The following is an 18,807-nucleotide window of genomic DNA, read 5'->3' as shown; positions in this document are numbered from 1 at the left end:
TCAGGCCAGGGCTTTAACCCACTGCACCACAGTGCCGGCCCCGCTTTTATATTTTTAAAAAACAAATAAATATTCTAATTATTTTCATGAATCATATACAATATGTAACAGCGAAAATATACTATTCATGATACAAATAAAATACCCAAGAATAAAGTAATGAGAAGGTATATCATGGAGAAAATTACAAAATTTTACTTAAGATCATAAAATATATAAATAAATTAATGCTTGTGAGTAATATTCGGCATTGTAAAAATGTCAGTCCTCTCAAAGATACTTATTAAATACAGTGGAATAGGAGAATTTTTCATGTAACTGAAGAAGATGATTTTAAGATTTAGGTAGAAAAATAAATTCTCAAGAATAACTTACCTAGTGTTGAGAAAGAAGAACAAAGTAAGAGATTTGCTCTAGTGAGTAGAAAGCACATCCTCAAGCTATCATACTTATGGTAAATGTGACATTAGTGCAGGCTAAACACAGATTAATAGAACTGATTAGAGTATATATAAAGCTACTAAACTATATGAGATTTGGGTTTTATTAAAGATTCATTTCAGAGCGGGTGTTTGGTGCAGCACTTGAGATGGTGCTTGGGACCCCTGTATCCTATATCAGGCTGTCTAGGTTCAAGTCCTGGGTCCACTTCTGCATTCAACTTCCTGCTAATGTATACCCTGGGAGCCAGTGGGTGATAGCCCAAGTAGTTGGATTCCTGTTCCTCATGTGGGAGACTCTGATTGAATTCCTAGCTTCAGCCTGGCCCAGAGCTGTTTGTTGCAGGCATCTGAGGGAGTGAACCAGAGAAATATCTCTGTCTCTCTGCCTTTCAAATAAATAAATAAATAAATAAATAAAAACTTAAAGATTTATTTCAAATCAGTAGAACAAAGAATTGTAGGGGGAAAATTCTTCACTTCAAAAAAAATAAAACTAGATATCACCCTGCCCTATCACTTCATTCACAAATCTAATTCTTTTTTATTATTATTATTATTTGACAGATAGTGTTAGCCAGTGAGAGAGACAGAGAGAAAGGTCTTCCTTCTGTTGGTTCACCCCCGAAATGGCCGCTATGGCCAGAACTACGCCGACCCGAAGCCAGGAGCCAGATGCTTCTCCTGGTCTCCCATGCAGGTGCAGGGCCCAAGCACCTAGGCCATCCTCCACTGCCCTCCCGGGCCACAGCAGAGAGCTGGACTGGAAGAGGAGCAACCGAGACTAGAACCGGCGTCCATATGGGATGCCAGCGCCACAGGCGAAGGATTAACCAACTGAGCCATGGCGCCAGCCCCCACAAATCTAATTCTATATTGATTAAACAACTAGATATTTAAGAATAAGTAAAATTGAGGTTTATAATAAGAAAGCTTAATAGTCATATGAGAAAGGTGAATAATTTGATTTCATCAAATAAGCTTCAAATTAGGAAAAATATTTGTATAATATGTAACAAGTATTACAATTGTAGACTATAAAGACTTTTATATGTCAATAAGAAGAAAATGAAAAACCTTCTTAAAAAATGGACAAATATAGCTAAAAACTCAAGGAGGAAAATACACACATGGTCCATAAATTAGGAAAGAAAGATGTTCCTCACATTTATTGAATGTCTTCTGTTCAGAAAGCTCTGTTTTATCTGCTTCACATGAAATAAATAAATTCCCAGTGAAGCAACTAGTGTTATTTCCCCCGTTTACAACTAATGGGAAGTTTGTAAGATGGGATATTGATTTAAAAAAGTAAGTATATTATTATAATACATTGTGATATCATTAATCTTAAAAACATAGACGAATACTACTGGTTTACCTTAGATTGCATAAGAGAGGAATAGAAGTACATGTGCCTAATTGATAGTGTGCTTTAATGAGTGTATTAGCTAATATCATAATTAGAATTTGTTAATATTATATAAAATTTAAAAAGATACCAGAGCCAAGTGGAATACTAAATTGAAAATGATTTTCTATCACTTTGAGAAGACATGAATAATATCAATTATTTTTAAAAGAGTATTTATTTTTACACATTATAAAAACTTCATCTTTCATTTTAGGCATTTTGAAATGAATATCAGGAAGTACTGATTTAACTCTGCATTGCAACTCTTTAATGTTCAGTGTTTTAGGAAAAAGTTATGACCATTTACTGTGTTGAGGTCAATGTACCCTTTTATTTTTACTTCTCCAAAACAATGAATTTTCTTGGTTCCACATCATCTGTTTCCTTTTAATGCCTTTAAATGTACAGGTAATATCAACATTATCCTCTTTAAAAACTATGTCAAATAAATAGTGACATGTAGCTATCTAAAAGATGAAGTAATACTTTGATCATGACTCCATTTAGCTGAACAGATAACCCAAGTTCTTGTCACAAACTGTTTGCTATGGAATGAACATGATATTTTCTTTTTGTTCTTATAAATATCTTCTTCACTCATCTGTTAACATTTGAGAAAATTCACCTAGGATATTGACATCTGAAAACCATAGCCTTGAAATTTTACTTATGTAATGAATTTCACCAGCATCACTAGATTTTCTTTTAATATACTACTTAATCTTTTCTAGTGTATTTCTGAATAATTATTGAATGATGAAATAGATCGCTGAGGTCCTTTATCTTAGGGCTTGTAAGAGGATTCCTTGGGTCTATGTGATAATTGCATATCCCGTTTTTAAGAAAATAAGTAGATTTTCTCTTTCATATTCTAAAGGACTCTGGAAATAATAAAAGTCATGAAATATCCATTCTGACAAACAGTTAAAACTGCTCAAAAAAGGAACTTTAAGTTGGACCTTGTGGGCCTGTTGGTGTGCCATGGGTTGACCGCCAGGTGGAGCCACATGACTAGATAAGCATAAAAGGTTTGACTTGAGGAAAACCATTGTTTTTCAAAATTGTGTCCTATAGAGCCCAAAATGAGGCAGGAAAAAATTGGAGGAAAAAAGCCTGTGAAGTGAGAAAAAACATCAAAAATTCTTTTAAGGTATGTTGTAGGGAAGAAATGGAATTGGGAAAGACATATATGCCTTTCCAGTAAAAACAAATGCTCTGTTACCTTTTTCTGAAAACCATTTGTAAATTCCGGAAACATGAAGAAATTTTAACAGAAATTTGAAGTTCTTTCTACTAAAATGGTGAAAGATACTGGCTCCTTTTAATTTATTTGTTTCTTTTAACCTGATATAAAGTGTATTCCTTAGTCCAAATTTAAACTTAGATTTTTATGTGAGTGTTTATACCACTGACTTAAAAAATGCAATTTTCTGCTTCAAAACCGTTCACGTTTTAAAATATAACTTCCATAAACCACATACATATGCAGGAAAATACCTGTTTATTCACTTACAACATGAAAGAAGATATGATTCTACATCATTGGTCATACTAAAGGAATGGAAGTTATTTTAGAAATAATTTGTTTTATTTTATACTTCTTTCTTGAAATATCTTCTATATAAATATCCTAAAAATGAATAGGTAAGTATCACTAAAACAGTGGGTCACATTTGGGTGCTAGTGAATTTTTTTTTTTTTTACATTCAAAGTAAAAAAGATGTACTTCAAAGGGAAGCATTTTAAGGAGATCTTGTCTTCCAAACACCAGTTCATGTTGAATAATTGATAAGATTCTTGTTAATGCTAAAATAGGGTTTACTTTCTTCTATAGTTCAAAACAACCACAAAATAAAAAGGAATGGTAACAAGTACAACAAAGAAATGTGCACAATTTAAGACATTATTCATTTCTTTTTACTTAGGCATACCATGTCAGTTATGGATTCTTTTAAAAGTTGATGTTTTCGATGAAAAAGATTTAGTCAATAAAGGAGATTTCTTTACTTACAAATTATCATGTAGAAATACATTTGAAACATGTTGTCTTTTAAGTTAGCATTCTTAGTTTATTCTTATCTGTAATCATGTATACATCAAGAGGAAGACTAGCAGTGAAGAAACTGACTTTTCATGTTTGGCAGGTGATAGAAACATGTATTGGTTTCCTGCAGCTGCTGGAACTGCCACAACCTGAGTGGCTTAATGTGACAGAAACTCCTTCTGTCACGGTTTCTGGAGACCAGAAGTATTCAGTCAAGGTGTCACCAGGACTGCGGTTCTTCCAAAGGCTTTAAAGAGGAAGAATCCTTCCTTACTTCTGGCTTTTGGTAGCTGCCTGTGGTTCTTGGTGTTCCTTGGTCTTTAGCTGCAATCATTCTTCCCTGTGTATTTATCTCCAGATTGCCCTCTCCTTTTAAGTATGCCAGTCATTGGATTTAAGGTCTCTAATCCACTGTTAATTATTTTAGCATAATTATATCAACAAAGACCCAATTGCAAACTACAGTCACATTCACAGGTACCAGGGGTTAGGACATCAATATATCTTTCTAGGGGCCACAATTTAGCTGTCAACAAAAGGTAACAGTTCACTTTTGTCATCATTTTAGCTGCTGTGGAGAAATTATCTCAATCTGCTTTACTAGTGTTTATTGTTTTCCTATTGTGTTGCAAGTGTTATACTGAATGTTGGAAAATAGAGTAGACATAGTACCCACCCTCATCAAATTCACAGTCTAATGGGAACATATAGAGAGGTAATAGCAAAAATTAAAAATAATGTGTGTGATAAAATTGTTCAAGGTAGCATTAGTGACTGTTTTTATAAGAACTCTTGAAGAACACCAACTCCATTGATGAAAGCGGTGAATTTGAAGGCCTTGGAGAAGTTAAACAAGGCAACTCCAGGGAAAATGATGTCCAGAAGAGGGCCTCTCTGTTTGTTGTTGCTACTTCAGAGAGCAATGCGCGATGACGGCACCAGCTCATAGTAATAGCCAGGGTAGCTGCTCTCATGAACTGGACACGAATTGCCCTGGACTCTAGTGGGTCTGAGGCAGGTGAGAATGTGAAATATAACATAGGAAAATGTGGCAGTGGTGTGCAGATATTAAGAAGCCTGGCTTCCTGGGAGGGAGGGGTAAAAAAGCAGTAGTAACATTTGCCAATTTCTGTGATATAAAGACTCTCACTATGACCAAGAGAAAATGGGAAGAGTTGTACACCATCAGCTCTTGGGAGCCGGTGTGAGCAGGCTCCAGCACACCTTTGAGGGGAGGGGTGGAAGGACGGTAAGGGGTTGAGGTAAGGGGAGAGAGGCCCAGGAGAGAGAGCCAGTACAGTAGGGAGTGCTTTCCAGTGTTGGTTTTGGATTTCCCTTGACAGGTAGTTTTTCAGTGAGTGAGGCAGATCTACATTTCTAATAAAACATCTTTGCATATTTGTTTTAATAATATTTTTATAAGAACTTCTTATTTTAAAGCCAAATAGAAGAAATTTTATAGCATTTTTCTTATATTTGTATATGCTAAATATGTTAGTGTGCAGTAGCAAAGGGACAAAAGACCTAGATTTAATAATGGTATACCTTCTAGAAATAATGGGTTTGTGTAATTTAGTGACCATCTATTTAAGATAGATAGTTTAAAATATTTTGATGATTCAAAACTCACTTTGCTAATGCAAATACATACTTCTTCCTTATTGCTGACCTAACGGAATTCTTCTCCTCTTGCTTTTTCCTTGATCTCAACTGCCACATGCAAGTCTCTAACCGTACTCTGAGTGAAAGCTGCATTCTCTGAGGACTGTTTATACAGTGATTGTAGAGTTGGGTGCTTTTTCCTTCTGGTGATCTATTATGTACCCCATCTGTGCTAAAATTCCTTGTTTAGATGTAAAATACATCCTCTGTGGCCCAGTAATTTTAATTATGTTCCAGGCTTTGTGATCTGATCACTTAGGAGTTTCTTTGGCATACCTCCTAGCTGGCCTCCAGCCATCTCTTTGTTTATAATTTTACCACAGACAAATCTCATCCTATCCAAAGATGGTTTCTCTGAAAGCCTTCAGTTTACCACAACATTTTAACAGGTGTCTGATAGCATAGAAGTGAAGAAAAAAAAAAACAATTCAACAAACAGCTCCCCCAACACACACAATTTTGAAATTCAGAAATTATACATTTTTTGTTGTGATGTCATGAATCGTGTGGAAATTTTTTTAGATGTATAATTGTTTTATGTGTGATTTTAAAATTCAGGAATAACTCCTATAGGAGTTATGGCATTTTAAAAATATTTAAAATATTTTCGAAGATAAGTCTTTTCTCAACCAAGGGTTAAAATTTTTCATTAGAATTTTGCTGTTTTTCATGTATAACTTCCCACTCATTTTTTGTTTGTTTTATAATTTAAAATGTCTAATGAAAATCTTCTGTAAGTCTTTTTACTCCAAATCAGAATCTGCCATGTAGCATAGAGGTGAGTTGAGATCAGTACCACCGCTAAACTTAGGGAAGAAGTCATTAGGATTAAAAGTGTGGTAGGTCAGGAGCAAGAGCATAGACAAGATGAGAATCTCCAAGCAAGAGTATTCCCTATGTGGAAGTTTGTATTGAATCTTCAATTAATTATTACATACTTATGTATCACCTTACTTTATATAAACTCGTTTTGAAATGCTTTTAAGTTACGGCTTTATCCTCAACCACTTTAAGACAAGCAAAGTTAACCTAAAACTCCTAGTGTGTAGAAGAACTGGGGCAGACCGTCTCTTGACTTCATAGCCTGCCGTACTGCTTATTTCCTATCATAGAGCTAAGTCAGAAAAAGATCCTTATCCCAGTTATTTTGAATCTTACTTAGCTCACTGTTCCCTACTCTTTCTTTTAAAGTAGTAAAAGTTGTGTTCTACATGCTGATAATATTTTTTAAAGATTTATTTATTTATTTGAAAGTCAGAGTTACACAGAGAGAGAAGGCGAGGTGGGGGGTGGGGAGGGGGTCTTCCATCTGCTGATTCATTCCCCAATTGGCTGCAATGGCTAGAGCTGCACCAATCCTAAGTCAGGAGCCAGAAACTTCCTCTGGGTCTTCCCATGTGGGTGCAGGGGCCCAAGGACTTGGACCATCTTCTACTGCTTTTCCCAGGTCATAGCAGAGAGCTGGATGGGAAGAGGAGCAGCCAGGTCTCAAACCAGCTCTCATATGGAATGCCGGCACTACAGGCGGTGGCTTTACCTGCTACACCACAGCGCCGGCCCCGATAATATTACTTTAATCCTATTTTGTTTGTTTTTTTCCTAGTTCTATTCAAACAAAGAAATACGTTTTCTATCTCTAAATGTATTTTATGCCTTACCAATATTAATTCATTCCAGTCACTGACTATCCCATACCCAAAACCTAGATCTTACTTAGTTTCTTCCTTTTTTATTTTAAGATTTATTTATTTAGTTAGTTAGCTAGTTAGTTAGTTAGTTATTTGAAAGGGAGAGCATCAGAGAGAGAGGAAGAGAAACAAAGAGATCTTCCGTTTGCTAGCTCACTCTCCAAATGGCCACAGCAGCCAGGGCTGGGCCTGGTGAAGCCAGGAGCCAGGAAGTCCATCCAGGTCTCCTACATTGGTAGCAGGGGCCCAGGCACTTGGGCCATCATCCACTGCCTTCCAGCTCCCATTAGCAGAAAGCTGGATTAGAAGTAGAGCAGCCAGGACTTGAACCAACACTCAGATGTGGGATGTCCACATTGCAAGTGGTGGCTTAGCCTGTTTTGCCATGCCAGTCCCGCTTCATGGTTTCTGAGAAGGCTGTAATGAAGGTTGTTGATTGAGCTCCAGTCTCATGTGATGGCTTGCCTGTGAACAATCCATTCCAGAGCCCATGGTTTTGGCAAGATTCAGTTTCATACAGGTTGTTGGACAGAAGGCCTCAGTCTGTTGCTGGCTGTTGGTTGTATGCTGCCCTCATTTTCTTGCTCTGTGACCCTCTCTCAAAGCATCTAAGCCGAAAAACAAAATGAAACAAAAAACAATAAAGAGAGTCTGCTAGCAAGACAGAAGTCATCGTTTAAAAAATGTAACCCAAGTAATCTAGCTAACATTGCTGAATCCTCATACTTAAGAGCAGTTTATCCAGGGGAATGGACTACACAAGGCTATGAATGCCAGGAAATAGAAATAGGAATCTGGAGTATTCACTGAAGTTGGGGTGGGGTGTGCAGCAATTCTGAGAGTCTGCCCCCCAGCTTGCATTTATTCTAGTGTTAAAAACAAATGGGGCATATCTGTATGTGTCTCCTATTTTAGATTTTTTTTGTTCCAAGAAGATCTCTGGTAAGCTGACATTTCAGTAGAGAACTGAGTAAGATGTCCAGGCATAGGGAACCACCGTTCCAAGACTTAATGTGGCTTGTAACATAGCAACGTTAGGGGCTAGAGTGATTTCTGAGGGGAGATGAGTGGGGCATGAGAAGAGGAAAGGAAAGGAAAGAACAAGCGGTGGGACGGATCATGAAGCGCCATAGTGGAGACTTGATTTTGAGTGAGATGGGAAGACTGGAGGTTTTACATAAAGGAATTATGTGATTGAAAATAGTTTTAAATACCCATGCTGTCACTATGTGGAGACTGTTGGCAGGCAGCTGCAGTCACAGGAGACCAACTAGACTATTCCATTATTCTAGGTGAAAGATCGTACCTCGTTCTGGGGTGCTAACAGTGGATTCTTGGGTTGTTTTTGTTTTTTACCATTTATTTACTTGAAAAGCATACCATCGGAAATGGAGGGACACACACACACACACAGAGGTAGAGAGAGAGAGATGGATTTTTCACCTGCTGGTTTGCTCCCCAAATGGCTACAAGAACCCGTACTAGGCCAAATAGAAGACAAAAGCCAGGAACTCCATCTGGGTCTCCTATTGGGTGGCCCAAGCACTTGGACCATCTTCTGCTGCCTTCCCAGATACATTAGCAGGAACTGGATAGGAGGTGCAGCAGTCAGGACTTGAGTGGGCACTCTGATCTGGCATGCCAGCCCCACAGTGGGGATACATTTTTTAAAGAGTAGAAATAATAGGATTTGCTGATGTATTGAATGTAAGGTGAGAGAGAGAGAGAGAGAAAGAGCGAGAGCGAGCGAGCTGAAGATAACTTTAGGACTTTTGGATGAAATGAATACCATTGCCATTTTCTTAGAAAGGGCAAACTATGGGAGAATCAATTTGGGAAGAATACCTGAAGTTCACTTAGAGTTAATATTCTGACATACAGAAGAAGGGAAAGCTAAGAGGAGGAAGGCCACTTGAAAGACTGTTGGCAGTGATTCCAGCAAGTGGTGGAGTCTTGCATAAGCACCATCCTCAGCACTGCCTGCTCTCATTCATTACATGCTTAGTGTATGCATGAGACTGTTCTAAGTTATTTGTGTGTGTGTGTACACTTATTAAAAGATACATGTATCTTTTAATTCTTAGAATAGCTCTATTTGGTTGATACATTATATGAGGAAATTGAGACATAAAAATACTTCCCCCAAATAACAGAATTAATAAATATAGAGCTAGGGTGGAGCTCAGGCAGTCTGGCTTAGAGTTAGTCCATCACTAAACTAAGTTATCCAGCCCAGTGTCCTTCAGAAATACTGCTTCAGAGCTGAGCAGATATGAATAGAAAGAATATAGGAATTCAAGGTATTGAAGTGGAATAAAACATATAGGATGAAATTTTCCCTTTCTTTTTAAGATTTAGTTATTTGAAAGAGCTACAGAAAGGGAAAGACAGAGATACGTGGAGGGAGAGAGAAAAGAGAGAGATCGAGCTCTTTTATCCTCTGGTTCACTCCCTAGATGGCCGCGGTGGCAAGAACTGAGCCAGGCCAAAACTACAAGCGAGCAGCTTCGTGCAGGTCACTCATGTGGGTGCAGCAGCCCAAACACTTGGGCCATCCTCGACTGCTTTTCCCAGACTGTTGGCAGGGAGCTGGGTAGGAAGTAGCACAGCCAGTACAGGAACCAGTGCCCATTTGGGATGCCAGTGTTGCAGGTGGTGGCTTTACCCACTGTGCCACAATGCTGGCCCCAAAATTTCCTATTTGAGAGATATTTGGACATTCATATGATTTTCCCAACTGCTTCTCATGTGGGAAGGGCAAATTCAGTTATGGATATGTTGGGTTTGTTATGTCTGTATAATGGCATCACGGTATGCACTCAGCTTACAACTGTAAATCTCAGTCTGGAGCTCAAAAGCAAGAATTGGGCTCTAACTGTGGATTTGGAAAATGTCCAGTATTAATTAAAGCTGTGGGACTAGGTGAAATCCCTCAGTCAAAGATCATAGAGCCTAGAATATTGGGCAGGGACAAACAGGAAATATTTAGCTTCCCTTATTTGTACATCTCATAGTAAATTTTTAATAAGTGATAAAACTGGGATTCAAGGACTTTGAAAAAATTCACATGAAGCTTCTAAGCTTTTAAAGGATTTTATTATGAATTTTGTTGTCCTTGATCAACAGTAGTTATTTTGTCCCAGGCTAACAAATCACTGAGAACTTGTAATATGAAATGACAATTTCTGTGATAAAATTTGAGGAAAATGACACAAATTTACAGAATTTACAGTGAATTCATGGCATCAATACTTAGTTTATTAGGGATAATTTAGAAGAACACATTGATCTATAGAAATTATGGCAAATTACTCATTTAATTTTCGTATTTGTTGAAAGAATATTCTTGGGACAAATGGGTAAAGTCTAAGAATATTTTGTGATATATATCATAGTATTTTTGAAACTTCTCTTGTTAATAAAAATTGAAATTGTATCGGGAAGAAACAAATATAATGACTGATATAAGTATAGACAGATTCTGTTTAGAATTTTTTTTTCCTCATACTGTTTTGATTACAGATCATTAGAAAGTATAGTCTTTTGTGTGGAACCACGAAATACTCCAAATAGCCAAAGCAATCTTTGAGCAAAAAGAACAAAGCAAGAAGCATTATACTACCTGATTAAAAAATACAATGAAGTTACGGTAGCATGGTGTGGGCATAGAAACACACAATGGATCAGAATAGACACCCATAAACGCATATATGCAGCCAACTGATCTTTGTCAAAGGTGTTAAGAGTCTGGACTGCAAAAGCGATAGTCTGGGTAGTCTTTTCAGTAAATGGTGTTTGGGAAAGCCATATAACCCACACAGCAGATGTAACTAGACCTGTTTTTCTCACCATGTACAAGCATCAATTCAAAATTTATTAAAGACCTAAATGTAAGACCTGAAATTTGAAACTGCTGTAAGAAAACGTGGGAGAGATGCTTGAGGACATGGGAATGGGCAGGGATTTTCTGGGTCAAAACCCCAAAGCACAGGACACAAAAGCCAAAGTAGACAAATGGGGTTCCATCAAACTAAATAGCTTCTGCACAGCAAAGGAAACAGTCAGTAGAGTGAAGAGACAACCTACAGAATGGAAGAAAATATTTGCCTCATGTGCTGTACATTGTGATACTTTTATGTTTTTAAAGGGAGGACATTTAGTTTTTTTGCTATTATTAAATTTAGTGAAATTTGTTAAGTATTCCTTTAAGCAGACTTAGGTTGGCAATATGATAAATAAAATCAGTTTTGTAGAATGCTTGGTCTTTAGGATGCCAGTCTACCACTGCTGACAATGTTATGGTTATTCAGTCATTTTTCTCAAATTCTGATCTTAATAGTATTCAACATTGTGTAGCATAGTAAGTTTTCACTCTCAAGAAGTTACTCCCTTTCTGAATGAATTCTCCATTAGAGAATCTAACAAGTTTTATGTTATAACAACTTTTAGGCCTTTTTTTCAATGTTTAAATCTGTCTATACTTATTTTACAAAGTGAAATTTTTATAAACTTTTTCTCTCGAGTTTTGTCTCATTTTCATTTTCTAGTCACAGATGATGTAATAAATTTTAACATGCAACAAAAACATCTCCTTTTCCTGTGTCTGAGTTAAAAAGCAAACTATATTTTCCTCCACTCTCGCAATACAACAACCAACATAGAATACATTTGTTATCCCAAAATGTGTGTGGATTTCACCCACCAGCAATCCAGGCTTTAGTTCTTCTGCAGTGGACATCAGCTGAGGGTCCTCTATTCCAATTCAATTCTGACACTGTCCACGTGGAGATGGTGTGAGGTCCCACAGACTGAGGGTACACCTCCAAGGCTGTCCCCTTCCTTTAGAAGACAATCATCAACCCCAGGTTGCTTTACCTGTACTGACCAACTGGCTGTTTTCTTTGAGCAGCTCCCAGAAGTCAGGGGAACATTATTGGTTTCTCTTAAAGGGTTTTAGAAAGGACACAGATAAAGAGATGAGTAGTGTGAGCTATGGCAAGGGAGGAGAAGAAAGCTTCCATACCCTGTTCGAGTATACCATCCTTCAGGAACCGTCAGGTATTCAACTCCTTGAAAACCTTCTGAACCTGTCCTTTCAGTGTGGGGGGGAGACTTCCTTGTGTAGGTGTGATTTCAAGTAGACTGATGGGCATGGCCTTGAGGCCTTTCTAGATTCTTCAGCATTCTTTCCTTAAGGGTATAGAGCAGGACCAATGTGGAGTAAGGAGGCTGTTATGACCTACTGTCTGATTTACTATGGCCTTTCTTGAGGAGGGAATTAGAGCCAGGAACTGTGGATGAAACCCAAAATATATAATAATGTCACAGTGTTCTTCAAAGCATCTATTTCTATCTGAAATCTTACTATCCCAATTAATTATCCTAACATAGACACCAAATATTCAATGTAAAGGGTATTTTTAGATATTCTTCACTAATCAGACTCTCCTTTTTTAATATCTAAGATTCAGAAACTAGATTTGGAAAATTCATTGCTAAACTAACTTGCTGTCAAATGCAATCTTATTTCAAAAACTGAAATAGAATTAGATATTCATTGTGTAACAATACTTTCTAATATCCCTCAGTCTCCTAACGTTTATTTTTCCCTGATTTTAGAAATCTGCTGGTTTATAGAATAAATGATAATGCTCTTTGGGAGTCTTTATCAGTAAAGTAATATCACAATAAGCTTTTCAGCCATTTAGTTTTTAATATGCCTCGTCTTTCAAACATAGTTTGTTTTCCCTCATCAACCACATTGTCCTTCCTCCTGACAGTATATTTTTAGCATCCCTGTTTCAGTCCTCTGTGGGCTTTTTTGAGTGGATACACATTTGACCACCCATGTAACATTTTGAAGATTTTAAAGCTGTTTTTCTGCTATATATAATCTTTTATGCTCATGAAAGATGTGTTTCCTAGTGTTCTTTAAATTTTTAAAAAATTATTTTCATTTTATTTGAAAGGCAGAGAGAAAGAAAGAGACAGAGAGTGAGGTCTTCCTTCTGCTAGTTCACTCTTCAAATGCCCACAACCACCAGTACTGGGCCAAACTGAAGCCAGGAGCGTGGCACACAATCTGGGTCACCTTCATGGGTGACAGGGAACCAAGACTCGAGCCATCATCTGCTGTCTCCCAGGGTGTGCATTAGCAGGAAGTTGAGATTGAAAGGGGGGCAGGACTTGAACCCAGGTACTCCAATATGGGATATAGGGGTTCTCCAGGGATGTCTTAACCACTGTGACAAATGCCCACCCTCCTCCCCTGTTATTCTCTATAAGGCCACAATAAGTACTTAATGATGTAAATATTCCACAAACTTTATTTTAATTTATCATTATTATACTTTATTATACCTAAAACTTGTGTTATAACAGGATAGATAGAAACATAGGTCTAGAGAGAACTTGAAAAAGTCTATATCAGTATCTAAACTCCTGCATGTCAATGTTTAAGGTGCTTTCTTTAAAAGGAAATATTTTCTCCAAACAAAAATCTTCCTAGAAAGTAAGTCAGTTTATTTTTCAAAAATAAGAACAGCTGGTCAAGGTCTTCTTTATTAGCATCTGAGAACATATTTTCATTCCTGAAGCTTTCTCTTCACCATATTAAATTATGTAGTTTCTTTAGCCTTCCCTTAAGGAAAGTTAATTTTCAACCCTTTAATTGATCTTGCTACTGTTTTGAATCTTCTCCAAATCTCCTTGTCAACTATTTTGTGCATCAGCCTAGAAACAAGGAAGTGCTAGGCAGATGCATTCATTAAGTGAGAAGTGATAAAATCTGTTATTAGATTTTAAAAGTACTATAAAAGAAATACTAGTTGAAATAAAAAGTAGCATACAACATTAAGGAAGTTAAGTAGAAATTTATGTATATAATCTAAGAATTTTAGATTGCATTTTCTGACCATTCATTCATATAAATAGAATTACCTCCAAAAAGGTAATGACTTTCAGTGGTAAAGAGAATCCTCTGTACCATGGAATAAATTATCTGTGTGTCACCTGGTATATCAGTATAATGCTGGGGCTGGTGCCCTGGCTTAGTTGGTTAATCCTCCACCTGCGGCGCCGGCATCCCATATGGGCGCCAGATTCTGTCCCGGTTGCTCCTCTTCCAGTCCAGCTGTCTGCTGTGGCCCAGGAAGGCAGTGGAGGATGGTCCAAGTGCTTGGGCCCCTGCACCTGCATGGGAGACCAGGAGGAAGCACCTGGCTCCTGGCTTCGGATCAGCGCAGCACCGGCCGTAGTGGCCATTTGGGGATGAACCAACGGAAGGAAGACCTTTCTCTCTGTCTTTCTCACTAACTCATCTGTCAAATAAAAAGAAAAAAACAAAAGACAGTATAATGCTACCCAAAAAGGCCTACCATTTAGTGATGAAAACGTGGTAAAATGTATGAATGCATTGCCTGACGGAGGTTTAGAATGGGAATTTTGACCTCCACGGTTTGTCAGGTGTATTCTGAGGAGTTCTGGGCACAAGAAACTGTGGGTCTAGGCCTGTGGGTGAATTGCTTGAACAGCTGTCCCCAAGGCCAAGATGACACTGCTGGCTTTTGTATTAGCCCTTTTTTCCTAGAAATATCTCTAATTTCCTCTTATAGGGCTTTAAATACTATCTAAGTGTTACCTTATTGTCTGTATTCCAGTGTGTGAAAGAAACTTACCTCATTTTCCACAAGAACACTTCAGAAATTCATGGAAAATAAAACTGAAAAATCAGTTTATTTTGATATACACAGATTTTTGAAATCCAGGCATATACTTATGTTTTCTGCTGTGAATCCTCCTTCCTTTGTCTAGCATGTTTCAAAGATAGTTCCCTATATGAAAAATGGACAGTTTTCAAAATAAATCTGATGAATGTATAACATGCACAAAGATAAGTGTATACATTGTAAATGTACAAGCTGTGAATTCTCATAAAATGTACATACTCTTGTGACCAGTGCCTGGATCAAAAAATTGAATAGTCTGCCACCCACAAGTCTCCTTTATACCCCCTCCAGGTCTCAACTTTGGCTTATAAACATAAAATAGTTTCACCTATTTCTGAACCCTCTATAGAGAAAATCAAGTGGTGCATTCTCATTTGGACCTGGCTTCTTTGGCCTGATGCTACGTTTGTAACATTTATCTTCAGTGATTGCTGCGACAGCCCTTTGCTGTTTTTCACTGCTGTATGTAGCACTGTGTGAATGTACAGTTTATTTGTTTTACTGTTGATGGACATTTAGATTGCTTCTAGTTTTTGCCTGTTATATATATCATATGCATATTTTGATGCACATATATGTATATGTATAATATTTTGTTGCATGTATACTTACGAATAATATTTACATTGGGCCAGTTTATAAATATAAAAGGTCTTCAGAAAGTTCATGGAAAATGCATATTATAAAGAAACTGTGCTTGAATTTAAAAGTATTTTTGCACCAAAATAAACATCTTATAATGCTATTTTCCATGAGCTTGAAATTTTTTTAATTTATTTTGATTTTTTTTTTTATTTGAAAAGCAGACATAGAGACAGAGAAGTGAGGGATCTTCCATTCTCTGGGTCATTCCCCAAACACCCACAGTAGCCAAGCCTGGGCCAGGTCTCTCTCTCTGCCTCTCCTTCTCTCTATGTGTAACTCTGACTTTCATATAAATAAAATAAATCTAAAAAAAAAAAATCTGGGCTTATTCTAAGATCTTCTAACTCAGAACTTCTTCCCAGATCTAACTTAGGGGAACCCAAGCATTGGGTTCTCAAGTTTCAGACTGCAGGAAAATTTCCCACTGGACTCACTGGGATTTGGAAGGAAAAGGTACCAGGAAGAAAGTATACATGAAAGAGAAACGAGTTACTTGAAAATGTTACCTTAATCCAGTTCTCTGTCCCTTCTGTCACCACCATTTTAGAATATTTTCCTAGAAATCTCAGAAAATGAATTACCAAGCCAAAGGACACAGGTATTTTTTGAGGGCTGTGTCTCAGTTGAACTTTCCAAATTTCTACAAAGGTTTTCTGGTTGACCTTTCCTAGCTCTGATCCACTCAGCTTCCTAAAATACTGATTGCATCCTCTAAGTCACCTGCAGTTGATATGAGCATGGGGGGGGGGGGTGTGTGTGTCTACTTCATTAATTCTCATCTGGGGTCTACTGAAGACCCTCCTTTTCTATTTCACTTAATCTCCCATTACCCGCAATGGCCTCAGTTATGAAACAGTACAATTCCTCATTCTTCAGTTATCTTGACTTCATCTCTTAAGTTCTTAATTGTAAAAATTCTCTGTTTTCCTAAATCAGAGCTTTTTTTATGGTCCATTTTTTTTTTAATCTCACCTTACACTATTAGCACCTTAACATGCTACAATGATCAGTTTATTTCTCTTCAATTAAATTTTAACTTCCTTGTGGGTCAAAATAATGTCTTATACTTCCATTCATATTCACAATAATATGTAGCAAAGTGCCAAGCACATAAAATCAATCAATAAATCTTAATTGATTAATATGCTATTAAAACACTACAGACTTAAGGGAAAGATAACAATATACAATGCCATTCTTAGAATATTTTAGGATTTACTAAATAAAAAGATGAAAATAAACCCAATTATTTAAGCTAATTAGGCATGCTCAAAATTAGTCTTTTTTTTAAGATTTATTTATTTTTATTTGAAAGTCAGAGTTACATAGAGAGGAGAGGCAGAGAGAGAGAGAGAGAGAGAGAGAGAGAGAGAGAGATAGAGAGAGGTTTTCCATCAGATGGTTCACTCCACAACTGGCTGCAATGGTTGGAGCTGTGCCAATCTGAAGCCAGGAGCCAGGAACTTCCTCCCGGTCTCCCACATGGGTGCAGGAACCCAAGCACTTGGGCCATCTTCCACTGCTCTCCCAGGCCACAGCAGAGAGCTGGATTGAAAGTGGAGCAGCCAGGACTCAAACCAATGCCCATATGGGATGCCAGCACTGCAGGCAGTGGCTTTACCCCACTATGCCACAGTGCTGGCACCAGCATAGATTCTTAATCACAGGTCTCCCATAAAACTCTAAGGGAGTTAATAGATTGACTTTGGGTTCATGAATTTTTCTGAAATCCCATGTAAGATTTTGGATTATGTGCATTTTCTAGACAAGTATCTCAAGTCTGACCTCCACCACTACCACCACCACCCCCAATTAATAATCATTGCTTAAAAATTTTACTTTATACAAGTCTCAGTCTCATCTCTTCAGAGACTGTTAGAACCAGAAGAAAGAAGACAGGTGAAGTTATGTAGAATCATATGAAGTTGGTAATGTTTAATTTAGTAGTTCCTGACTTACAAAATCATCACTTTTATGTGATATAACTTAATATGTTCTTAAATAACTTTTTATGCATTTAAAATATATTTACGAGTGTTTTAGTTAAGCAGCGTATGTTCAGATATATCTTATTTGGTAATTGAATTCTGATTATATTTTCTCAGTTTCTATGTTCCATAAACTTAATGCCTTTAGATATATGTAGTTTTAGGTTACGCTGTATTTCTTTGGAGTTTTTCTTGTGTGTGGTTTAGTATATGAATGGTCTAATACAATTTCTCTTGAGCTTTTTTTTTTATTTTTTGTTTGTTTTCTCAATTTTCACTACCCTTTCTTTCAAATAGGAAAAAGAAAAACATGAAAAAGTTAATCAAAATGAAGAAGCACTTTAAACCTTTTTTTTTCTTTTGTAGATTACTCTCTGATTCTAAACAACTCAACATTTTAAGAAAAGCAAGATCTTATATAAAACAAAGAAAGTTTGATGAAGCCGTAAGTGCGCAAGTCTTGTAGATATAAATAGCTGGTTATCATTTCTAGGATGGGGAAGGGTATGGGATACCCTGAAGAGCACAGTGGGCTGACCAGGGAACCTTCTTGAACCCTCAACCATAGAGGAATTTCCTGAGAAGCAGCTTTAGCCATAGACATACTTTTTATTTCAGAATATATGAGTAAATTTTTCTAGGTAGCGTTAGAACCATTGCCATTTTTTTAGATGAGAAAATATATTCCAAGTTACTATCACCCTGCTTATGTATAATATTTGGAGTTTTCCATGCTTCATCAGAAGTCTAATGATTCATAAAGAAGCTTTGATTTTGTCAGCTCCTACCCCACTATGTTTTTTGTTACTTTTTTCTTTGTTAAATGGTCATAGAATTTCAAAGTAGAATAGAATTCTGTTTTCATTTTGTCAGATTGCCTAAGTAATCACCAATTCATGCATTTCTAATGCTTATTTTTGTTGTGGCTGTAAAATGGTAAGTTATTCTTTTCTAAAATATTAAGCTATATTGGTGATGTTTTGTAACTGGCTTGGGTAATCTAATTTGAAGAAATAGAGAAATGATATGAATAAAGGCATCTACATTATCTGCCATTTAAAGTGCCATTTCTTATAAAAATTAAAATGTTCATTTTGTTCTGAAACTTTTCTCATACTTTATAAGATCCTCAGTTAAAATCTATTCTTAATCCTTCATCTACAGTTAATCGCTTTAATTTTAATATACTAAATTGGCTGTCA

The 18,807-nt window shown here is 36.8% G+C and overlaps 1 protein-coding gene across 6 annotated transcripts in view; it reads left to right on the top strand.

Annotated features, from left to right (window-relative positions):
- The window catches only part of PIGN (phosphatidylinositol glycan anchor biosynthesis class N), a 149,091-nt gene that overhangs the window by 46,222 nt on the left and 84,062 nt on the right, over positions 1-18,807 (top strand). For all 6 annotated transcript variants that reach the window (XR_009866831.1, XM_062201765.1, XM_062201763.1 and 3 more), the window contains one exon: positions 17,972-18,050. Coding sequence is in view for 5 of the 6 variants with exons in the window: in XM_062201765.1 (XP_062057749.1) it covers positions 17,972-18,050 (79 nt within the window). In the remaining variant the exon portion in view is untranslated. The remainder of the gene's footprint in view (positions 1-17,971; positions 18,051-18,807) is intronic.

The sequence above is a fragment of the Lepus europaeus genome, chromosome 9, assembly GCF_033115175.1.
Source record: "Lepus europaeus isolate LE1 chromosome 9, mLepTim1.pri, whole genome shotgun sequence".
Classification (NCBI taxonomy): Eukaryota; Metazoa; Chordata; class Mammalia; order Lagomorpha; family Leporidae; genus Lepus; species Lepus europaeus.
This window is presented reverse-complemented; position numbering and strand designations above follow the sequence as displayed.